The sequence below is a fragment of the Malaya genurostris genome, chromosome 2 (genome assembly GCF_030247185.1).
Source record: "Malaya genurostris strain Urasoe2022 chromosome 2, Malgen_1.1, whole genome shotgun sequence".
Classification (NCBI taxonomy): Eukaryota; Metazoa; Arthropoda; class Insecta; order Diptera; family Culicidae; genus Malaya; species Malaya genurostris.
The window spans coordinates 193,128,953-193,155,713 of record NC_080571.1 but is presented as its reverse complement, the minus strand read 5'-3'; the positions used below and the strand labels follow the sequence as shown (position 1 = coordinate 193,155,713).

General features: G+C 36.3%; 1 protein-coding gene across 1 annotated transcript; it reads left to right on the top strand.

Annotated features, from left to right (window-relative positions):
* The first annotated feature begins 15,852 nt into the window (after positions 1-15,852).
* On the top strand, positions 15,853-25,970 carry LOC131432976 (uncharacterized). Its single transcript, XM_058599663.1, has 7 exons — positions 15,853-16,014; positions 16,133-16,228; positions 22,771-23,201; positions 23,258-23,364; positions 25,275-25,386; positions 25,512-25,642; positions 25,705-25,970. The coding sequence occupies exons 1-7, from the start codon at positions 15,925-15,927 to the stop codon at positions 25,899-25,901; spliced, it is 1,164 nt and encodes a 387-aa protein (XP_058455646.1). The 5' UTR covers positions 15,853-15,924; the 3' UTR covers positions 25,902-25,970.
* The last annotated feature ends 791 nt before the right edge of the window (positions 25,971-26,761 follow it).

Sequence of the window (26,761 nt, the reverse complement as noted above, 5' to 3'; positions counted from 1 at the left end):
CCTAATATGTTTCTTGGTTTTCCCTATGGATGACATTTTATACTTTGGGTTGCGGTTTGTACTACATAGGTGTCAAATCATCTCGTTGTATTGATAGTCGAATCTGTGTTGACGACGTTTACGTTTTTTAAAAAAATTCTTTCAATCAGCTTTTGTCGCGCACATCGACTTTAGAACCAAATTTAAGCATATGCGCAATGAATTACTTATCATGTTAATTTGAGAAAAAAACTGTCCGTGCGCTTGTAAAAGCTTATTACGATCGTGATCTAACTTTTCGAACATGTAAAACGCGGTTTCGAAAATTCAAAGAAGGTGATTTCGACCTTGACGACGTCGTACGCTCCGTCAAACGAAACTTGTTTAATGACACCGAATTGCAAGCACTAATGAATGAAGAACAAATGTAACGACAGCTTGCAGAAGCGCTAGAAGTTCAATAGCAAGTAATTTCTAAATGTCTAGATAACATGGGAAAGATTCAGAAGGGGTTTCGCATGAACTGACCGAGAGACAAACTGAGAACCGAAATGTGACGTGTATTTCACACGCTGCTTTGACCAAGCAAAAGAAAGTCTACCGACCAGAATATAGAGATAGACGGAGAAAGGTGTTTTTGCTCCTCGACAATGCACCATCGTGGTAGTCAAAAGGTGTTTGCAGGGTGCTCTCCAACGGAAAGTGCTTGACAACGCTGTTTACTCATCAGAATGGGCCCCATCAGACTACTATCTCTTTGCTTTGTTGGGCGCGTACGTTCTGAGCAACGCTCCGATTTATTCGGAAATTTGCGAAAATCACTGGATTTTGGTTCAACACCAAAATCAGTTAATTTTTCTAGCAAGGTGCACAAATTACCAGAAAGATGGTCAAAGTTTGTAGAAAGCGATAACAGTGTTTTTAGCAGAAAAATTTTGTTGAACACGATGATACAATCAGTTTTTCAATATTTTCAATATTTCGGCGTTCATGTGGGGTGACGCAGCCACTGTGAAATGAACGCAAGCAAGAGGCCGGAATTTCAACATTAGGCAAACATGTATTTACCGACATTGATTTCCTGCCGTCAGATATCATTGACCGACAAAATGCCGACACAAATGCTGACGAACGAGCATGCACTCCAATCATTTGCGACGGAGAACAAGAATTGACAGCAGAACTTCCAAATATCGGTGGCGCATTAGAAATCCGAAGTGCAGACAATTCATTGTCGAGCTCAGACAATCGCGATGCAATCATCGATGAAGTTCTCCCGTCAAAAGCTGCGCCGCGCAAACAAATCAATCGTAGCTGCAGTTTTGATGGATTCATCATACACAGTTAAAAATATTTACATCTATTTTCATGCACATATTTGGAGCAGGAAATTGAATATAAATATCCTCAGATCAAAATCAAAACTAAGCGTAAATTAAAATATGTTGTATAATTCATTGAATAATCTCTAATTTACTTTTACATCGATGATGGTTTTCAATCAAATTGTTGATTCAATTGATGTCTCTTTCAAAGTATCATTGAATTACATGTCGTGTAAATTTAATTTTTTTTTTCTGTGTAGAACGAAACGAAACAATCACTGTTTTGCATTCAAGCTTGCCAACTGATTGTTTAAAATTTTATCATAAAATAATGGTACCATTGGAAATATGGGTTCTTGGACTAAATAACCCATCAATTTGAAATCGACATACCTTGCCATTTACAACTCCTGCAATCATTGTTTTTTGAAACACACAGAAAGAAATAATGAAATTTACACGACATGTAAATCAATAGTAACATGGAATAGACATGGGTTGAATCGAAATTTTGATTGAAAACTGTCATCGATGCAAAACTAAATCGGATTGCATTGAATTTTCAGACGACAACAAAAGTTCGTTTATCATCGTTTGGACTGAAGCGGCCTACAAATACCTAAAAATCGGTAGAGATGCCGCACACAAACTATAGGACAGATGTGGCCTTTTCAATATGAAACCCGTGACGTAAAATGCGCTGATTCTTGATCGAATAATGTTTTGCTTCTCATTTACAGTATGCAAAATGCCTACCCAATATAAAAGGAAGGCTAATGAAATTAGAAATCTTCGGACACCCAAATATGTATAAGCATCCATGACATGTGTCAAAGAAGGACAGAAGAAATTTTTAATTTTTCTTCGTCTCAATTTTCTCCTTTATCAGAAAGTTCCCGAAATCACCAACTTGTGGCACTCTCATTAACCCGATTAGATTTTATTATATTTTTTAGGTTGCCCCATCTTTCATTGATATTCTATCAAATTTCCAGCTTGATACATGGACATTTGTAAAAGTTACGCTGTATTAAGTACATCTGCGATTGTGCGTGCCCTCGGTCCAAAGCCGCCGAGAGAAGGAGGCGGGCCAGGGGGATTTCAATTAAATTATCCGGAATTAAATTCGTTTATCGTGTAAAAACAACGACTTCACTCCATCTTGGAGGATTGAACAAGCAAAAAAAAATTCATTGATTGAAAGTCGGCAAAATAATATGGCGACTCCACAAATGATACTAAATTGGTACAATAGTCCTACTATATAAGGACCGACTGTTCAACTAAGGGCGGAAACAATGAGGAAGAGTGTGTTCAAGTTCGCGTTAGTGTGACAATTTCTACCAACTTTGATTGAAATGGTATCATAAGACACAATTGAATTTTATCCGGAATTAAATTCGGAGGAATTAATATTAGAAACATAACTGACTGACTTGAATACTAATAAAACTGACACATATAAGGTTTTCTGTTTTGCACAGTAGTATAAAGCGCCTTGTAGTAGTATAAAGCGCTCTTGTTAGCTAAAACGATCCCTTCCTTTTCTAAAGCATTCAGGAATCAAGAATCAGAGCTAATTGGCTCAAGTGGCACGTTCCCCTGGTTATTTGGAGATTTGTACCTTGCTGTGACTTCTCATCATTTTTCTAATGGGAAATAAAGGATAAAATAAGATTATGTCGGCACTCAGTATTGTATAAGTGCAAATAAATAGAAATGCATTTATTAGTAATGGCATTATCTCACCTGGTATTACAAATGTTTCGTTTGTGTTTGCATTATCTAAGCTCCTTCAGCCATTCAGTCTTCGGCACGGAAATACACTTTGACTTGCGAGCTCCCGTTTTAGTGGCCTTTTACGACATGGAACAGGAAACCAGGGGATGAATTCTTGGTTGAAATAGTTCTGCCGGATTCCACACGGCTTACCTGTTTGGTGTACTTATACCATCATGATAGGTGAACCGTGGTGTTATTCTTAGCCAGTTGGGATCCCCTGTCGACACTGCATGGCTATCTAGGCTGCTCAGAAATGGATGTTGACATTGAAGGTCAATTTTAATTATGGCCGAGCAGTCGTACTCAAAGTAGTATAAATTCGGCTAAAACGACTCCCATTCCTTTTTTAAGCAATCAAGACTATTCTAAATTGAAGTTTTATCACTAATATCAGCTTTTCGTAGGATCTTTCAGATATGCAAGTTGGGCAATTATCGTATGCTGTTAATATATAAATTAAACTGAAAATATCATTACGCAGATTTTCGATGTAAGATTTTTAGTCGACTAAATAAGAAGTTTATCCATACAAAACGTCTAATAGTCGGTTGCTACTTAGTAACTAACTTTTAGTAGTGTCAATGTCTCTATTCGTGGTTAAAACATACAAAGAAACAAAGTCTTGTCTATGATATAAAAGTTTTTTCAAAACAGTTACTCTATGGATATTATGCTCACTCTCTATTCAGCAGTATACTTCGATTCACAATATTATTTTATAGATTTATCGATCGTATGAATGACGTAACCGACGAATTCACTATTCGCACAATTTTATGCTCTATTCGCACAACGAACTGATGATTCAACCGGTTTCGTCAAACTTAGACTCGTTTGGATGCTACTATGTGGCAACAAATCAAGTGTAAATGGATCGCGACGGGCACTTTTGAGTCAAGAGATATAACAAAAGTAGCGAGGCAACCAATAAATCGCATTATAGTTACAGAACACTTTTTTGAGTAACTAGAATTCACCTGGAAAATATTAAATCACTCATTTACAATGAGACTATATAAATGACAAGAAAATGATATCAACACGCTACTAGGTGGATTGAACCTTTTTTTTTTGTTTTATAAGCTGAATTTTCATTTCTATTTCGTTCCCAATATTTTATAAATCCAATCAGAAATGACAAAGTTTGGCCATTCGACCGGGTATGGTACATATTAGTATATATTGAGTGTTGGTATGTTTAGTGTTTAATCGATGTTCCTCGTTCGATCAGCGTTTTCGTAAACACTAGGTTCGAGTCGAATAGTTCCGTTTTGAAACTTGTCAGTAAACAATCGTGAGGCCCTGGTACGATCGAAGTGCATTGAGTTTATAATTCAATAAATAATTGCGTTTATTTTATCAATAGATTTGCATCAGTGAAAATGCCAAATCGTTTATTTATGTGTGTCGTTCTACTGGAAGAAAGTGTCATTAACTAACCTCAGTGCGTGCGTAGTTGGCATTGACCATTAACTGCTGCATAACTGATCTTCATCTTGTTTCCAACGCCAGAAGCTAGGTTATTAAAACTCTCATTCATCTCAGTTCTTACTTTCATTTTTAATACGTTCATTCAAATGGCTGACAAAAATAGTACGCATGGCATGGCACGATTGAAGAAAATTTCATTTCTAGATACTCATTGTACGTGTTTTAAAACATTTCTCATACGTTACTGATAACGAAGCAAAACTAAAAGCAAAGCTTTGGTATTATATTTCTTTGGTGGAATTTGACTGACACTGAGCAACCTTCCAGATCAGGGGTCGAACATAGCCTACGGGTTTATAAGACCAGTGTCCTTTATGCATTAGACCGCCGACCCTGATAGTAAATGAATACTGCACTGGTAGCAAGAATACTAAGACATATTTCGTTTGACAAAACCGAAACTGACCCATGGTAGTTTCGTTAAACAAGCAGGTTTGGTTCGCACTTAGAAACAAGGCTACAAACACAATAAAAGAATCAGGTTTAAAACTGACTAAATTTTCAGTTCAGTGACGTTGAAACTAGGTTCGAAACTGTCAATCGGTTTGACAGCAGTTAGGGTGGAAACTGGGCTAAGTTTGGCATCAAGCAAAAGGTTTCAACTTAGTTTTTGAAGAATTCTAATAAGATTTAAACAGTATCTGATATTGATATATATATATATATATATATATATATATATATATATATATATATATATATATATATATATATATATATATATATATATATATATATATATATATATATATATATATATATATATATATATATATATATATATATATATATACGCGGTGCGACAATGGACACATGGCATAGAGAATGTTGACATAGAATAATTTGTTTACTGTTTGATCGACCTTAATCAACACTGCAGTGCAGCTGATGTAATTTGAATCTTCCTCGCGGTGTGTTGTAAGAAATAGCCGTATGAGTTATTGAGGTCCAAGGTTGTTTGATCATGAATAAACGAGTGTCACATTAATAACAGCTGATTTTGCTTTGGATTTGAGATTTGCGTCGGTGACAACACTGTCACTTAGATGTAATGCTTACAATCAGTGTTCAAGAATCAGGAATCAGAAAAAAATTGCTCAAATGGCACGTTCTCCTTAATATTTGGTGATTTATGACTTTGTCATCAATTTGTTTTTAGCATCATTTTCCCGATATATAAGAGGGAAGTGATTGAAAGGAAATGGTATGGTTTGGACTAAGAGGACGGGGAAAATAGACGACACAAAAACACAAAAAAACAGAAGTAAATTCTGCACCCCTAAGTGATGCTGAACAATGTGCTGGGGATCACATTTATTGGAAGCAGAAATTAATTCTGAACCTCTACGAGGTACCGAACAGTCTGCTGTAAAACCTATTTAGGTTTGTTACTATGTGCGTTCTTTCTGATGAATGATGCACAGTTAATAAAACCTCCCACCTCCGAGAGGATTTAGAGATTTTACAAAAGCGACACCATCCTGCACTCCCGGAAGAATGCAGAACGATTCGCAGTATGTACGAGCAGAAGTAAATTCGGTATCCTATAAAGGATGCCAAACAATCTGCTAAACCCTATTTAAGGTGAATATAGAAAGGATTCATTCACTCCAGGAAGAACGATGAACCCTTCTGACTATAGCTCCTAACCACATTGGATGAGAAACGAGGAAATATCCTTTAATTATAGCTCCGCATACACCGACTCAACCATGTATGGAGAACCAAAAACCCGGATACGTAGTTGCGTCAATGCGGGACAGTTACATATCAGATGATATGAAGTACCGTAATCGCATTCACAAATCACACGAAGGAGAACGGGTATGGATAAGTCGATGCCTTTCACGCAGCCCACCTGGGTTCGATTCCCAACCCCACACATAGGATCAGAAAACTTTTCTGGTCCGAAGAGGTGAATGACAACAATGTTAAAACCTCTATAATGGAAACAAAAAAAAATCCCACGAATAATACTCAGTTCGTTGAATAGTAGCCATGTGATTTGCAATGTCCAGTCAGAGCTCTGACCAGAATACTGCAATGATGCTTGGAAAAATGCAGTAGACCCTTTGACATTTTCAGATTTAAATCAGGTAGAAATGCTTTTGTCTGAGCGCAACTTTGTAAGCTGTGCCAGTAGCTGGCATGTTTGGATGCAGCCCAAGAACGAATCTTGTGCTTTATCCAACTAGTTGAAAGTGGTAAAGCTGGTTCCGGACCAACGAAATCATTCGTTGCACCAGCTCTAGCCAACTCTTCATCCCATTCATTTCCAGTAATACCAGAATAGCCGGGTACCCATAAGAAGTAAACAGCATTTGAAATGCTGAGGTCTTCAATTTGAGTTCGTGAATCATTCGAACTGAGTGATTTTAAGGTTGCCTGACTGTCGGAACATAAATAAATAAGTTTACCACAGATTCTGAACTGCCGATTGTATTCCACACATAATCGCGTAGATTTCTGCTTGGAACACAGTACAGTATCTACCAAGTGAATGAGACTGATCTAGTCTAATTTCACGACAGTAGACACCAGCACCAGCACGACCATTCAACAGAGAACCGTCCGTATAACAAACTATGTGTTCATCAAGTTGTCGTTCAAAACAACCAGACAACCATTCCTCACGAAGAGGATAGCTCACATTGAATGTTTTGAAAGGAAAACTGCATGTGAGAGTTAGGTCACTAGGAGCGAGTAAATACTCATCTCACGTAACCATTTAACCCATTATGTCCTAGCGTATGATATATCATATGCAGAAATATCTATTTTTCAAAAAAATGTTTACTGTGGAACTGCACTACCCAACAGTTTTACGACAACAAAAACAGATAAACTACACTACGCAAAATCTTTGTGTGTTAAATCTGCTATTTGTTTTTCAAAATTTAATTGTGTTTTGATCATTGACCCTTGACCTACTAACGACTAGAAATGGCAGTGCAAAAGTAAGTTATATATTGTTTTGTATTTTTGGTCAAATTATGTGCTAATACTATCTTGTGACAAAACATTAGCAGATGCTCTAGAAAGGTTATATCTATACGAAAAATTCCAAATAATGTGTAAAATAATGTAAAATTTGATGCTAGCATTTGTGTGTATAATATATCATACGGTGGAATAATTTCGTTTGGAAATTTGATAATAATGGGTTAAGACCACAAGCAAGGGTGGCTAGTAGCATAATCTGAAGGGTTACTGTTCCAAAGCCCTGCAACCTTAAGATGGGATGCACAAGATAATGCTTCTTGTTTTAGGAACACATGTAGTGGTTTAATGCACAGTAGCGCCTCTAGAGCAGCAGTAGGAGTTGTCGTGAATGCTCCTGTCATCGCCATTATGACCATCCTTTGGAGATGATTTAGCTTTGACTGAACTGTCGCGACTTCTCCTTTTTACCACCATACAAGAAATTTATATGCTAAAATTGGTCTAACAATTGTTGTGTAGATCCAATGAATGTATCTGGGTTTGAGTCCCCATGATTTCCAAAAGCTCGTCTGCATTGGCCAAAAACCATGCAAGCTCTTTTAATCCTGAAGTCTTGACCTTGACTTAGGAGTTTCTATTTTTGTTGTCTTTTACGACATGGAACAGGAAACCAGTGGATCAATTCTTGGTAGAAAATAATTCCGCCGGATGCCACACGGCTTACCTGTTTGGTGGACTTATACCAACGGTACAGGTGAACCGTAGTGTTATTCTTAGCCAGTTGGGAAACCGCTACCGACACTACACGGCTATCTAGGCTGCTCAGAGAGGGAAGTTGACATTGATGGTCAACTTCCATGGATGGTCGAGCAGCCGGAAAAAGTGTAGTAAAAAATAGCCGCATGAATTATTGAGGTCCAAGGTTGTTTGATCATGAATAAACGAGTGTTACATTAATAACAGCTGATTTTGTTTTGGATTTAAGATTTGCGTCGGACAACACTGTTACTCAGATGTAATGCTTACAATCAGGGTTGCCACATATACCAATTAATCTGTATTTTACAGATAAATTTGTGACCAAGATTCTATATATACAGATTACAGATTTTTGACCAGAAATACAGATTCTACAGATTTTACAGATTTCTAATAGCATGAATTGAAACTTGTATAATGATCTAGTTATATATACAATAATTGTACGGTTTTTTCACGAAGTTAATTCATCACCTAGATTTGTGTAAATTCTAAAGAGAGACTTACATAAAAGAGAATACTAATGACGATAAAAACATCAAAACCTGTTTTAATCCACCTATTGGTGTAATGATGCCTTTCTCATATCGCACATATTCGCCTATATAAATGTGTGGTATTCTTAATAATAATTTTTTTGATCCTTAAAAAACAAAAAGGTTTGGCCATAAACTAGTATAACCTACATAGTGAAACAGTAATCAGGTCGGTCAGGCTATCTCTGAGGAAACGAAAAGAGGTACTTCTGAAACCGAAATCTGTGAACCGGTATAATCGAAGTTAGTTCGAGAAAAGTAACTGGGAACCATTTTTGAGTCTATGGCTACAATCTTCGGTCGTCCATTCAAAACCCAAGAACAAGAAAAGCCAAATTAATGTTTGGTCGTCTACTGATAATGACTACCGATTGGAATAGTTTTGAGACAAGTTTAAAAATTATTTTCCTTTTTTATTTCCGATACTTCCGGAATCGAAAAACGAGAACCAGCATAGGGTTGTTTGGTTGTCTATTGATGGCTACCGATTGGAATAATTTCGAGGCAAGTTAAGAAACTGTTTTACGTGTTTTGTTTCGCCACTTCAAATGAAGATATCCAATTCTTAACACACTTCACCATACAATTCCGGAAGTCGGATCTGGATGAAATTTGTATGTTTAGTAAGGGAACATAAGACCTTTCATTTGAATCTAAGTTTGATTTCTGTCACGCCATTTCTGAGAAATGTGAGGAAGTAATTTGAAATAAGATTTTTTCACTAATCACCCTGTAACTCCGGAACCGGAAATCGGAATAAACTGAAATTGTACCTTTTATTTGAGTCTAAGCTTGTGAGAATCGGTTCAGATATCACCCTGTAATTACGGAACCGGAAGTCGGATTCGAATAAAATTTAGGAACTTTGTTTGTGGTTACAATACCTTTCATTTAAATCTAAGTTCATGAGAATCGGTTCTACCATCTCCGAGAAAAGTGAGTGCAAATAATGTTACATATATACATACACACACATACACACACATAGACACATACAGATATTTTGCGTAGTCGAATGGTATATGACACTCGGCCCTCTGGGCCTCGGTTCAAAAGTCGGTTTTTACAGTGACTACATTACCTTTCTATATGAGAAAGGCAAAAATGGTCCTATCTGCTAAGGACGATTTTTATATGTCCATTTTTTCTTGCAATTAGTATAGTGTAATTCTTGTTTTCAAAAATTTCTTCTGATAAGATGAATAGATGATAACCTCGGAAAACATACAGAACAAGTTGTCATTTTCAGATTGGGTTCTGAATATTATTCATCAATTCAATATTCTGAATATTTTTCATCAATCATTCCGCTAAGCAGACTTTAAGTTGTTGCTATTTGCAACGCACTTGTTTTACACTAAAAGTGAAATATCTATTCTGACGGTCCGAAAGTAACGAAACCAATTGACGGCAATCGATTGGAGATTGTAGTCATAAACTCAAAAATGGATCTCAACTTTTCTCGGAACGACATCGAATCTACCGGTTTCGGATGTACCTGCAATAGTGTGTTCTCAAAGATGACCTAACCGATCTGAGAACTGTTTCATTCTGTAGGTAATACTAGTTTATGCACAAACTTTTGGCATTAAAATTTCAGGCCATACTATTGAAAAATTTGTTTGAATCGACCTACGTTTTCACAAGCCAATAACAGCATGCCATCATGATGTCATCCGTTTGATTTCTCTTGCACGGCCGACGGTTTCGATCGTTTCTTAACACTTCGCATCCCATTTAGTAGCAACTCTGTTCGATCGTTATAGAGAGAATTTATGTCATGCAAGAAAAAGTATCGCTCCCTTATGCATTGCATGAACTTTCGCACAATAGGGAATCTATAAATATATACCATTTTACAATTTTAACTTTGGTCGGCGCCTGCCTGTCGACGAAACAGGTAGAATATCTAGTAAGTGGATGATAAAATTGTGTTACATCCATTCGCTCGCTTGATACTCGCTTTTGTCTTGTTTCTGAATGCCATTTTCTGTCTGCTGCACACCATGTTCGCTTGAATATATTGAATACCGATCAGCTGTTGATTCTACGGTAACTAGGAGGCCAATTTAAAGCTATAGGCGATAGATTTTTTTCGGACCTAATTTGAAGCGGTGATTTGTTAATGAATTTACCTCATTTAACTTGATTCGAAAGCATTAATTCTGTATTGTACGCTTAAAAATGTGCTTAATCCACCTATCAGTGAGATGATACCTTTTTTTATCAATCCGCATGTGTTTTTTTCATGAATATTCTTCGGTTTTCATGACATTATTTTAATGACCGTCGTTTTAAGCTGCAATTTGACATTTTAATCACTCATTACTCTATCTAAAAAGGTTACAATCGATTAAACTTTTCATGATATGTCGAAGTGAGTTCCACTTTAGAATTTACGGTAATTTAAGGTACTTCCAGAGCCGGTATTCAGGAACCAGCATAAACCAAACAGATTTGTATGGCCATATGACGAATAAATTGCAATAGTTTTGAGTCCAACTTTCAAGCTTTTCGGGATTATCATCTTCTATATCGGTTTGAATTTTAAAAATTCATCCTCCTGTAATTCCAGAATCGGAAGTCAGCATTGAATAAAATTAATTAATTTTGTGTGTGACTATAAGTTTATTTTAATTTGAATTTTTTTCTGAAATTCGATTTGGCTTTATTTGAGAAAACGATTGAGCTTTGAGAAACGATTCGATACTGGAGTCGGAATTCGAAAATCGGTGTAGCCGAAGTCAGACAAATTCACCTGATTAGTTTACATTTGTTTCAATATGTTTAAAAATCAATATAGACATCTTTGAGAAATCGTAGTACGAGTTAAATTGTTGGGTGCCTTCCGAATCGAAAACTGAATACCACTAAAACTGAAATAAGTTTATTTGGTTGTCGACTATTCAAATCAGCAAATCTTAGATGATTCTTAGATATCATTTGAATCTTAGATCGGTTCAGCCATCTACGAGGATAATAAGTTACACAATTTTAATTTCGTTTCACATATCATGCTGTAGTTCCGGAACCAGAAGTCGGATCCAAACATAATTCAGGAACCTTGTTTAGGAGCATACGAATTTTCATATGAATCTGAGTTTGTAGAAAACGGTTGAGTCATCTTCGAAAATAAGGTAAAAAATTGAGTGAAACTATTTGTCACATACGCATTTGCTGATCTCGACGAACTGATTCAAATGGTATATGGGTGTTTTGTTCTTCCAGCATTTATTGCTGTAAGCAGTTTAAATCAATATAATTATGAAATTGTTCAGAATTCGGAAGTACTGCCATCTTTCCAATATGTCATGTCAACGATTATGTTGCCAAAAACGAACCGTGCTAAAATTGGTCCGGAGCAAAATGTCATGAAAAATAATGTTCACAGTCTTTTTGGTACTTAGAAACAATTGTATGTAACAGTATAGAAAATCATGTTTTACGTTGCTCCCAAGCCTTTCTTTGCCATACAGCGCTCAGAACTTCTACTGCTGGAATATGGGGGAAAAGTCGCTTACACAAAAAATTCGATAACTCCGTTAAAAATTGACGGATTTTAACAATCTATGGCTTGTTGGATAGCTATTACCGTGCGGAATCTAAGTCTGAAAATATTCTGTTTTCAAGGCCAATTGTGACAGATACTGTCAAAAAACTGAAAATTTTAACATAAAACTTCGTTTAACTCAAAACGTAAACATCCTATCTCAAAACCATTCAATAGCGTTCTGGGTGACGGGGAGACCTTTCATTTGCGACTAGTTTGATCAAAATCGGTCCAGCCATCTCTGAGATCTCGACCTCTTAGTTGACAACACACATACAGACACACACACATACACACACACACAGACATTTGCTCAGTTCGTCGAGCTGAATCGATTGGTATATGACATTCGGCCCTCCGGGCCTCGGAAAATTTTTCGAAAGTTTGAGCGAATTCTATACCTAATTTTTATATATATAAAAAAGGTAAAAATGGATTGATTTGTCAACGAAGTCGTGTGCACACTGGAATCTGCATTAATGAGCGAAACGGTGGCTCACAAATAGATACAGTTCAAAGTTGTGTTTTGAAGATAATCATAGATACTTCTTCTTCAATTAACGTGATTAAACACTATCTTCCAGCGTAAGCCCTTAGCTGCTATTGAACCAAACAATAATCTTGTAACCTAATTACATGCACGGGCAAAATTCCGATTCTCGGATCATGATCCATTCGGACCGATTTCGATGAAATTTAAACGTAACGCACTTCAAGTTGTTGGGTATAACTTCAGGGGTGTTTCTGCTACGATAGTAATTTTTGCAACATAAATTCAGGCGTTATGTGTGATTTTTGCAACGATGGTCATTTTTGCAATATAAATTCAGTGAAAAGCACGACGAACTTCTTTTAAAATGAAAATATTCTGTTTTTGAAAAACAACGACGCAAGAGATAACGTGTTTACTTGCATTCATTACTTCAGTTTTGATTTTGTGTTTCAGAATTTAAACACTTAAACGAAGTGCATGAAAAAAACACGAGTGAATCAAACCTCTTGAAAAGAAACTCTATGTCGAATTCTTGCAAAAAAAATCGTCTTATTTGTAATATTTAGGTGCATTAATACAGCTTGTGTTGTTATATCTACGAAACAAATTAATCAAAGTGGTTGAACAAAATATTTTTCTGATTCTCGTTAGATGGTGTTCCAAATTCACAATCGAATTAAACGCTAGCTCTCGGAATATTATTCTAGCAACAACGATCACATCAAATATCTAAGAATACATTCGAACAAAATGTAACATTGATGTTTGCCAAATGAAAAGTGTAGCCGTGCTTAGTCTCTTATGATGTCAATTTTCGGTTCATTATTTTTATTTTTATGTTATGTTGGTAAAACAACACGATTATTAAATAACATGCTTCAGGATCAAGTAAACATTTTCAGTAGGTCTTGCTTTCCAATGTCTGCTTTTTGCTTTACTATTAATCTAATAATCTATCACATCACTTGAGGCAGAGGGTTCAAAGTGATATCCGGGTAGAAAATTAGAGTTACGAGTTTTGACAGAAATGCATTCTTCAAGTAACGCATTTTTGAACCATGATTAATTTTCATGGGAGAAGAGTTATTGCTCATGATTTCATGATAAGTTAAAATGATTGGTTTTATGATTTTCTAATCATAACAGCAGTAACGGATTTCTTTCCGTGTGGTTAGAAATGGATACAGTCTTATGAGGCTCAGAATTACCTTATTTTTTATACTATTCCTCGATGAAAATTAGATTCGATTCTAACTGCAAATGACAGATTCTCTTTATTTACTTTCTCCTTCGATTATTACGATACTCTAACAAATTCATCTCTCTATTTGCAGAGAATAATAACTAATGCTACTATATTTTACACTGCACTGAAAAAATTGTCGAACTATCGACTGATTGGATCAGGTTTTCTATCACATATCTTAGGAATATAACACAGTAATGACGTTCTTGCTTGAGAAAACTGAAACTAACTCAGGGTACTTTCATAAAACAAAAACTTTTCACGAAACTGTGTTGGATCCGCACTTAGCTCAACTGATATAAAAACCTGGCTCGAAACTGACTCGATTTTCAGTTCAACTACGTTGGAACTAAGTTCGAAACTGGTTTCAAACTAACGGTTTGACAGCAGTTGTGGTAGAACCTGGGTTAGGTTTAGCATCAAGCGAAAACGACATCAGTATATCTTTAAAAATTGTCGGTAACTTCTCAAAGCAGTGTATCAGCAAGTGACGGTTTGTTTATTTTTACTTCTCAACTCTATGCATAAAACTAAACAAGAAATCATAGAAAGTGTGCGCAATTTTTGAAATGATTGGTGAAGAAGTTTTTAAATGACGATGGACATGGACTTTTAAAACGTGCATTCGAGAAAAACGTGTTTGAAGTTTATTGTTTATAAAATCAATGGAAACAATTTATTTTTCCAGGGGGAGCGTAGGCTTTAACAAAAATCATATTTTTTGTTTGTATTTTGGACAATTTTACAAAATATTCTTGAAATGTTTTATTATAAGAAAATATACAGAAAAAATAAATGGTACAGAAAAAATAAAACATGTACCATGTAGGATGATAATTTCAGTCAGAGCAAATGGTTAGAAATACATTCACTCTCAAGCTTGCACATTTTTAATGTTCTACTTACATGGAAACTGTGAAACGGCTGTCTCAGTCTTATAATACAAACGAATGTTGTTTACTGTCCGACGTTTCGGCCTTTGATGTAGGCCTTTTTCAAGGAAAACTGGAAAATTTATTGTTCTACTTACAATCTTTGGAAAACAGCCATTGCTGAAAAACGAAAAAGCAGTTTTCTCTGCAATCGTTAGATAAATCTTCGTGAGAAAATGGCAAAAAAGTGAATTTCAGTTCAACGACAACGGAAGAAACCGCCTTTGCGTTTTGCAACAATGGCTGTTAAAGTTAAAGCTTAAAGCAGTGTCTTTCGATACTGGGTTGCCAAATTTGATTGAATTTGATAGTCTGTTACAATGAGAATTTGTAGCCGGCAGGGGAAAGGAATACAATAGTTCTACTTGCTTCCAGTCTCAAGACGAAGGAAAAGATTCCAGTAGATCAATTCTTGACTAAAGTACTTAATCAATCAATGAGTATTATTATTCATAATAATAATAATTCAGTCATTACTGTATTTTTCTTGTACGAAAAAGTTAAAGCAGATTAAAAATACGATCTTCGTTAGTGATAGTATATCTTAAAACAATTGAACCTCATGCATATGGCATTGAATTAGGTTCATACAGGTGCGAATTGTCTATAAGGCAACTTAAACTCATTTTATCTTATCGAGTTTTATTTTATCGCACGCTTTCAGCTATAATTCTTTAAATGAACGAAAAGATTACAAAAACATTTTGCCAGATAATGAGAAGATCATACTACGCTTATCGATAAAGAATTTTAGAGTCAGTTATCAGCTGTTTAAAACTCATAATGTCTCGAAACATCAGTGCTTCTCCCAGCGTCTTGATGCACACATGTCTCAAGCACTATAGACCATAACAGCTGATAAGAGAAAGAGCAGATTTTAAGAGAAGAATGAACCCAATTTTTGGAGTCTATCAACAGAATAATGGATTTTATTTGATAAAATTCTGTTTCATGTGGAGCTTACTATATTTGAGAAAGGTTGTAATGGTTATATCTTACGCACATTCGTAGTTAGGTCTGCTAAGTACTTGAATCTACACCTGGTTTTATTCAGACGACAGCAAAAAACCTGTTAATAATATTTGCTTTTATGTAGTTTAAGGAATCGGTGACACGTATTTTCGGGAATAAAAGTGATGGAAGTAAATATGAAGATTTGGATAAGCCTCAACCATTATCTACTAATCAACATGTAAGTTTGTTTGTAATATCTTGATATCTCGCATAATTGTGGAACAACTCCCAAGTATTCATTAGTTCAGTTCATTTGAATACTTTCTCATACTTGGCAGAGAATGAAAAGTTTATACATGAATAAATTATACCCACCCTTGGCTGTTCCAAGCAAATGAATACTTTAGTCTAGAGTTTATTAAAATTGGTTTATAAATAGCTATAGTTTAAGAACTCACTAGATTATTACTAAGTAAACTCAATGTAGTTATACTGGTTATTCTAAGGCTACACCGATTTTGATATACGTAGATTATAGTCATATGGTTCTGTAGGTGACAGCCAAATTTAATCCGAGCCCGACATCCGATATTATACAGTGCAAATTTCAAACCGTCGTTGTGTGTTAGTTGATGGAGGAGGAGTATAAAGAAAAACAAATAGGGTTCGTTGTTGTTTAGCTTTTCTCAGTGGTCGTCATAGCAAATTGGCGAAAGAATCATTTTTCGAGAAAAACGGGTCATCGAGAACCAAAAAAAAATTAAACTTATCAGAACAATCGCTTACCGGTCCTTGTGATGCGGATCGGGACGACCGCTAGCAACAAATTCCTATTCCAAATGAACTATCCCGACTCACAAACACATCCCAAAACGAAACCTCAGCCAGTCTACCTCGGACCCAGTAGCTCCGACATGGTGTCGCCATACTGTAGGTACGATCACACGACATGCTCGTAACCTGATTTTCATTTAAATCTGATTTACGGTTCCGGAGCTACAGGGTGTTAAGTGCAACACCTTTAATTAGAGTTTTTTTATAAGTTATGCAAAGAAAAACTGATTTTTCAAAACTGGTTAGCAGAAACTCACGCTTGCAGATCTTGTGAGGCGATTATCATACAAACTTATTTCGGCAATACCGATTCCCGCTTTCTGCAACTACCGGAAACAATTATTAAAAACTCGTCATTGGAACTTACTTCGATTTACCGGAGACGATTAGATTGATTTTCACAAACCCGAATTTGACGAAAAGACCTTGCCATAGATTGCTACGGAATGTTATGCGGATTGATTTTGTGAATTTTGCACTGTCAATGCTTCACTTGCAGAATTATAAGGACGCAAATATATGAAGCAGATTGCACGAGAGCAAAAAAATCTCAATTGTTCACTTGCAGAATTATAAGGGTGCAAATATAAAAAACAGAACACACGAAAGAGAATAATTACAGGACAAGACCGATTACATTAAAAATGCAATGAACAAACTAGGATTTATAAAATTAATTGCCATTAATTTGAATAACTTACTTGTCAAACACGTCTTGGAAATACAAATTATATTGCGATTTGAAAGAATATCCACAAACCGTAAGCCGCCATATTAAATTTGAAGAATTCTTTAAATATAAATTATAACTAATAAAAATTCATGGGAAATGGTAAAATGTTATTGAATCACAACCAAAAGTTTTTACACGTAAATTAAACGAAATGATACAAATCAATAACATAAGTTATGGTTCAGATAACGTCCTGCTATGCGGCGACTATAATCAGCCTAAATTATTCTGCAGCCAGGAAGACGATGAATTCCGACCTAGTAACTCCGTTACTTTATCGAGAGCTGCCTCGTTATTAATGGATAGTATGGACTTTTTCAACTTCTGACAAACGAACCCTATTCGCAACTATTTAGATCGCACACTGGATCTTATTTTTTGCTTCCACGATATGATTGTCGACATTGCTGCGTCCGTCTCACCGCTCTTGCCAATTGATCGTCACCATCCGCCGTTGATGATTAGCACTTCGTTTGCAGTTTCGGAATTGCCTTTGGATTACTATACTGTTGATGATGAGTTGCCGTTGGATTACAATTAAATCGACTTCGACATGTTTTTCACCGCTTTATCTGAAATCAACTGGACGATTTTAGTAGATGAACTAAACACAGATGAAATAGCTGATACGTTTTGTTCCGGGCTTAACAATTGGATGGATACTAATGTACCGATTCTTCGCCCTAGTGTTTCTCCTGTATGGAGTGACTATCGTTCAACTGAGCATAAACGCAGTTCAATTTAGCATTCAATGAGTATCGAAACCTGAACTCGTCGCTCTACAAATCATACGTTTTACGTGACGACAACCCAAGAGGTTTTGGAGCTATGTAACTTCCAAGAGAAGAAACTCTGCAATTCCTGCTAGTATCTTCTTAGATGATACTGAATCATCAGCCGATATGACAAAATGTGAATTGTTTGCCATTCATTTCGCGTCAGTGTTTGCTGCGCATTCCGTTGCAACGTCTGGAATTGATTTGGCAATTATGGATGTTCCTGATAACCTGGTCGATATTTATATGCCACATGTTACACCTGATGTGGTTATAAAAGCTACTTGCAAACCTAAATGTACGTTCACACTAGGTCCGGACGGCTTACCTTCTGTAGTGTTTTCCTGAAACATTAGAGTTCTTGCTGAGTCATTGTGTACAATTTTTAACCAATCGCTTATCGAATCTCGATATCCGGCTATTTGGAAACAATCGTTTATGGTCCCTGTTCAAAAAAAGGTGATAAACGGAAGGTTACAAATGATCGTGGTATCACGAGTCTCTCAGCCGGATCTAAAATTTTTGAAATTGTCGTAAGTAGTGCTCTCCTATAAAAAGCTAAACGCTATATTTCGAATGATCAACACGGATTCATGCCGGGACGATCAGTTACCACAAATCTACTCCAATTCGTTACAACTTGTTTTGAACATTTGGAGAAAGGAGCGCAAATTGACGTTATTTACACTGATCTTAAAGCTGCTTTCGATACGATTTATCATGGAATTCTATTGGCAAAATTATCAAAATTAGGAATTCCTGAGCGTATTACAATTTGGTTGAGATCTTATTTAACTGGTAGGATTCTACGTGTTAAGCTTGGTCCAACAAAATCGTCAAGTTTCACTAATTCGTCCGGAGTACCCCAGGGAAGCAATCTGCAGGAATCAGAACAAATTGCCTCAAATGGCACGTTCCCCTTGATATTTGGAGATTTGTGCCCTCATCAATTTAGTGATCTAGGTGTGCTGCTTGATGAAAAGCTTACGTTCAATATGCATCGATCTGCCGTAATCGCAAAAGCTAACCTACAACAGGCTGGATTTGTTGCAAAACGCTTGAATGGCGAAGGTAACAGCTCTGAACTATTGTCATCATTGAGCATCCGAGTACCATCCAGATCTCTGCGTCATGGCTCATTTCTTTTACTTTGCTTCTATCGCACTAACTTCGGATATCATGAGCCGTTTACATCACTGGTTCAAACTTTTACATCTGTCGAGGAACTATTCGAATTCGGAGAACCATCTTGCCGATTTATCACACGGATTAAAAATAGTGTAACCATATAATATAAGATTATATTTCATATAGGCTTTAGTCAGATGGAATCGATAACAATAATAATAAAATAAAATAAAAATATTCCACCACAGTTTTCCTCAACTATGAACCTAATTTATTCCAATTACTCAATTTTAGGTACCAACGAGTACCGGTTGAGACTCAATAGTACAAACAGAAAACATTATTGTAATAATCAAATCCTGAGCAATTCTGGTTTGATTCAGTCAATGTTTTCTTGATTTGTTCTAAACAATCAAGCTATGTTCTGGTCCGAAAGACAACTAATCGTTTTGTTGTTTTAAACAATCGAGATAATTCTTCGTGTACATTAGGCTGGGGCAGAATTTAGATTTCAGCTCTACCAAACATTTCGTATTCCATTTGGGTTCCATAGGAACTATGCAAATTTTTAGCTAAATCGGTGAAACAATATCGTACCCGAAAGTTTTAGTTTGTATGGGATGTAATATGGGGATACTGGCTTTTTGCCAAAAAACCGTCCGGAGGTTGACTTTAAAAATCAGCGCATGTGTTACTTTCAAAGTAAGAAAACATTTGAAGACTGCCCGAACGCATCAAGGGTTTGGAGGTCTTCTGTTAGACGATGGACCAAGAAATCGTTTGGTTTGTGCTTGTTCTGCGGCCTCCAGAATCGAACAAACGAGGAAGTCGTATGCTTCAAGAGGGGGGAGCTCTTCCATTGAGTTCAAAGTACTTGAGATACTACTTTGGTATTTAATCCAGTCAACATTTTTTGTCAAACCATATGGAATATTAATTGAATTAGCAATGCCTTTGTTACTACTTATTGAGATGATGATTGGTAAATGATCACTACCGTGTAAATCAGGAAATACTTTCCAGATGCAATCTAGTCGAATTGAAGTCGAGCAAAGAGATAAATCTAATGCACTTGGACGTGCAGGAGGTCTTGGGATCCGTGCCATGCTACCCATATATAATACCGTCATGCCAAAATTGTCGCAAATATTATATATTAAAGATGATCTGCTATCATTGTAAACGGAACCCCACATATTTCCGTGCGAATTGAAATCTCCTAAAATCAAACAAGAGCAGGAAGGGCTTCGACCAGTTCATCAAACTGTCGCTGTCCTTGAGCTCTTGGAGGAATATATACCGAAGCAATGCAAATGTCCTTTCCTTTAATGTTTATTTGATAAGAAACAACTTCTATACTAGAAGTCGAAGGAATGTTTAATCTATAAAATAATATGGGGATACTGGCTTTTTGCCGAAAAACCGTCCGGAGGTAGACTTTCAAAATCAGCGCATGTGTTACTTTCAAAGGAAGGCAAAAAACATTTGAAGACTGTCCGAACGATCCGTCGTTTGTAGAAACAGTTATTAATGGAAAACCGATACACGGTCCAAACAATAGGTCATTCGATGAGTCCTTTCATTGGCGACTAGTTTGATCAAAATCGGACCAATCATCTCTGAAATCTTAACAAAACCGTGCACAGTTCATTCGTTACATCTTCCAATGAAACGCATTCATTTCATCGACCAGTTATTAGGTCATATAAATGAGAAGTAGAACTTGGTCTAGCTGTCATTGAGTCAAAACATATTTACTTCGCATTTCATCATACCGTCATAGTACTTCTGAATTGTTTAAAACGTTTTAGTTTCAAACGCCAGTAAGTCGCGTACTCGGAATATCATATACATTTTATGAACTAATATCATTTGCACTTCACAAACTTGATATTTTTAGTGAACATCTTACAAGTCAGTTGCAATCCCATATAAAACAAATCTTGTTTGAATATTATTTAGCTCTGTTATAAAATGATGCGTAATTGGAACCAGTTTGGTGAAGCATAGTTACCCCGAAAAAGATGTGAGCTGTAACCAAGAGTGAACGATTTCGTAATAGGCAAAAAAACAATTATAAAGGCATTTTGATTATAATTTGATTGACCAAATCGACCGTCTTAAATAACATGCACAAACGTGTTTCCTTCAAATCGATTAAAAATACTCATGGTTTATAACTATTCCTAGTCAGGCTTGGTTTATAACCATTCATAGTTCATGAGTTATTTGTGGTTATGTGGTTATACTGAAATATTGAAAAGTAACTTCTTTCTTGGATTAATTTTCAAAATTATCTCACGTTCAAGCTAATGACCCAATTGAGATATAGCATAAAGCTCCGAAATCCACTTTCAAAATTTATCTATACGTTGTCTAATTAGTTGATTATAGTGTACAATCTCACTTCTACCCGATTGCAGTCGTGCGTTTTGACCCATTGTTGAGGATTCTTCCGCTTCCCCAATCTAAAACAATGCAAATCTAAATGCTTCAGTCATCAGCTTTGATGTCCAGTCCAAGTTTCCGATATACAGCTCGAAAAGTCCCGGAGATCGTGATAAACAAAATTCAAAAATGGAACTAGCGTCGAGATGACTTGGCCAAGTTTCATCAACTCTGATTCATATAATAGGTCTTAGATTTCAATGAGAACTTTATCCGAATCTGACTTTCTGTTCCGGTATAATAAATTGATGAGTTCTGAAATTATGATTGACAACGCTTTTTGCGGAATCCTCAAAACGAATTTCTAAGTATTACCGGTTTTAGTTCTTGTTAGATGATGATCATACAAACTAACTCGACTATATCCGACAGCCGGGTTTGAAAATATCTGATGCAGCACGATTTTTACTACTAAAAATTGTTATTTTACAATACCTTCAAATATAAAAATTTGGTTGATGAGGGTTGATGAGAAAGTCTCAAAAATAAATGTTTTATGTCATTCAAATTACAAGGATAGTGTCTTCTTACAATATGGGTTTGTTTGAAACGAATAGGTATCCAAAATTATTTTAAGTAACAATCCCGGATGGTGTCTTCCACTTTGTGGATATTGTTCTTAAACCTGGTTCAGTGCCGGTATGCACGTCATTATTGAAGGTACCTAAAATTGAAACATATTATTCTTTTCGGGTTTCGTTCATGATTTATGGGTACAACAAAGCTTTTGGACTGACTATTTTGAATGAACTCAATGATTTGTAATGAGAAGACACTCTTAACCATTTTCTTGAGAGAAGGAAGTGACGATACAGTAATAGAAAGATCCAATTACCGAATAACTTTTTCGTTTTATTTCAGGCCGTAGATGCTGTATATTTCAATGGAGCAAACTCAAAACACTCCTGGCTTGTATGTGGAACTGCTAGGAGAAAAAATCATCTTGTCAATGGATTTTTGTATTTGAAAGTTACCGACTACAATAACAAGCTTTTGGTTTCGCCTAGGCTGCCTGATACTTGCATGATTCAAACCGATGCTGAACTCGGGGTATTTGAGGCCGAAGGCTTAAAATTAACACCTCTAAAACCTATGATATCATGGAAAATAGAGTATACTGGAAAAATGAGATACGAGAATGATTATTCACAAGATATTGACGTGAAGCTTGATGCAACGTGGACATCTGATCTACCATATTTTAATTTTGCTTCAGATATGGATCCTCGTTCTGTAGCACGTGCCATGGCTAAGGAGCGATGGTCGAGGCAACACTTCAAAAATTTGAAAAAGTTCTTTAAATACTTGATAATACAGAATAGCTTCCTTTAATCAGTGTTTGTTTTAGATACCATCAAACACACTATGAGCAGTTTGGAACCTTAAACGGAACAGTACAAATCAATGGAATCCACTATCCTCTAAAATTAGATTGTATGAGAGATCATAGCTTTGGTATGTATTGTATAACAAAATATCACATCAACTTTCTTTGCGTTTCGCCTTCGGCTCGTCAGTGCTTAAAGCAGTTCAAATTGAACTGCCATCTCGTGCCTAGCAGTTCAACTTAAACCGCTAAGCAGACGCAAAGTCCACACTACTTATGTGACCCTTTAAGGATATAACACTAGGTGCCATATCCTATCTGACGTCTCGGGCGTAAACGAATGACGACTGGCTACTGGTCGCCGCAGAGTTTGAACATTTAGGGGTTTTTTGTTTTGTGCAAGAAAGCACATATTTAGTTTCAACTTTCTTTGCGTTTCGCCTTCGGCTCGTCAGTGCTTAAAGCAGTTCAAATTGAACTGCCATCTCGTGCCTAGCAGTTCAACTTAAACCGCTAAGCAGACGCAAAGTCCACACTACTTATGTGACCCTTTAAGGATATAACACTAGGTGCCATATCCTATCTGACGTCTCGGGCGTAAACGAATGACGACTGGCTACTGGTCGCCGCAGAGTTTGAACATTTAGGGGTTTTTTGTTTTGTGCAAGAAAGCACATATTTAGTTTCAACTTTCTTTGCGTTTCGCCTTCGGCTCGTCAGTGCTTAAAGCAGTTCAAATTGAACTGCCATCTCGTGCCTAGCAGTTCAACTTAAACCGCTAAGCAGACGCAAAGTCCACACTACTTATGTGACCCTTTAAGGATATAACACTAGGTGCCATATCCTATCTGACGTCTCGGGCGTAAACGAATGACGACTGGCTACTGGTCGCCGCAGAGTTTGAACATTTAGGGGTTTTTAGTTTTGTGCAAGAAAGCACATATTTAGTTTCAACTTTCTTTGCGTTTCGCCTTCGGCTCGTCAGTGCTTAAAGCAGTTCAAATTGAACTGCCATCTCGTGCCTAGCAGTTCAACTTAAACCGCTAAGCAGACGCAAAGTCCACACTACTTATGTGACCCTTTAAGGATATAACACTAGGTGCCATGTTATATCCTTAAAGGGACATAAGTAGTGTGGACTTTGCGTCTGCTTAGCGGTTTAAGTTGAACTGCTAGGCACGAGATGGCAGTTCAATTCGAACTGCTTTAAGCACTGACGAGCCGAAGGCGAAACGCAAAGAAAGTTGAAACTAAATATGTGCTTTCTTGCACAAAACAAAAAACCCCTAAATGTTCAAAATATCACATATTTTTCGCAAGCATGTTTGCGAATGGTGCCCCAAAGGGAAAATCTTATTCGTTCGAACCGCTCATGAAAAGTTTTGGTCTACCTATCCTAGTTGCCTCGATTTGAACAATCTATTTTAAGGCTACCTGAAGCAAATACACCAGTTCTTGATTTAGGCGAATTTAATTCACTGCACTTCTTTTACATTTTATTTGATATAATACGATTCTCGATTAAATTTACGCTGAAATCGCGTAAAAAGTGTTTTTATTTATACAGAAGGGGCTGAGGTTTAGAACAAAATTAGGGAAGTTTTTATTCGTTTCAAGATAGCAGGTAAAATTTTCCCCCAGTTTGCACGAATAAGAACTGTGAAACAAGACTTTCCGGGACTTCAATATCGGATATTGTTGAAACGTTTACTCTGGAAGTCCATGAGTTTTTAAAACAGTGTGAGCTTTTAGCAGTTTATGTTATATCAAATGTGATATTGTAATCTATTATGTGGTGCTCACTACTGATTGCTGATTCTTCTCACAGCAAAAATTGCTGATTTATAGAATCAAACGCTATTTAAATAATAAGTATAAAATCATAAAAATAACAGAATAAAAAAAACTTGTGTTTTGGATTCATTACATTCTACGTATTTTTCTGATATTATTTGATTTTTAAGAATTGGGGTCTCGTTTTTTGAAGGATTGGACCAACTGGCATCAAGTGGATAATTTGTTTAAATCTCATTTATAGGGGAGCGAAGGGATTGGAGAAATTTTCATCGTTACGTTATGCACTTTATTCATCTTGAAAACGGGGATAGAATAACAGTAGGTGTTATCAGTATGCCGGTCACCTTTTCTAGGTAAGCATAAACATAGATACTAGACGTTCAGCAAAAGTATTTATAGAAACATGTAGATCTCAGTTCTTTCTAACTAAAGCAATGTATAAAGTTCAGGTTCTATCCTTGTATTTTTATTTTTATAGGCTAGAAGCAGGTTTTATCAGTTTATCCAACGAAAAATGCAACTATCCTATCATCAGTGTAAATTTAGATCTGTATCAACATGGAGAGCAAGGTATCCCTCCCGTAGATTATGCTTTTCAATTCAATACAGGTAGCTCAACGTATCAGTAAGCTAAGGCGAACTCGAGTGTTTAAAAATTCATCTATTTTTAGGTCAGGATTTGTACACAGTAATGGTACAAGCGGTTGCAAATCCCGAATTTTACATCGGAAAAGAAAGCGAATGTCGTATTGTTGAGCAATTATGTAGCTTCAAGGTAAACAATTTGAAAGGATGGGGAGCAGCAGAATGGCAATACAGGAATTCGAATGGTCCCCTTGTGAATAAAACCGAAACTGTTTTAAAATAGAACATCCACTTTCATTTTTCAACTTGATCAATTTTTCTGTTAATAAATCAATATCTTTCGCATTTTAGATAGCTCACTAGGTGTCTTAATGTTGCTTTGAAAAATATATTTTTGTGTTTATCATATACCATAAATATGTAATCACTATGAAAATCGACTCTTGAACCGAGTATCATATACTATTCGACTCAGTTCTTCTAGTACGCAAAATGTCTATGTGTATGTGCACTCGATTTTCTCGGAGATGACAGGACCGATTTTCACAAACAAATTCAAATGAAAAGTCTCTTGGTCCCATAGGTTACTATTGAATTCTACCAGGATTAAACTTCCGGTTCGACAGTAAATGCACTTGATTTTCTCAGAGGCCGCCATTTCTCCATTTTCTTCTACCTACTGTTGATTTTCATCTGGATTTGACTTCCGGTTCCGGAGTAACGGAGTTAAATGTTCAAAATGAATTCAAAAAGTGTCGTCGATTTTCTGAGAGACCGCTCATCCAGTTTTCACAAGCTTAGATTCAAATGATAGCTCAGAGCTCACTTTCCTCAGATATAGCGTGACCGACTTTCCCGGGTCAAAGGAGTCTGCCCCAAAATCAGTGTGCTGACTAGGGTGGGACAAAATTTAGATTTCAGCTCCAGTGAACTTTGTGTGTTCCTTTTGGGTCCCATAAGAACTATGCAAAATTTTAGCTCGATCGGTGAAACTATATTTTCGCGACCGAGGTTTAAGGTTTGTATGGGATTTAGTATGTGGAAATTGAATTTTTGCAAAAAAAATCAACTGGAAATCAACCTAAAAACTTTAAAAATCAGTGCTTTTTCGTAGAAAACTGTGTGTTTTTCGTAGAAAACTGC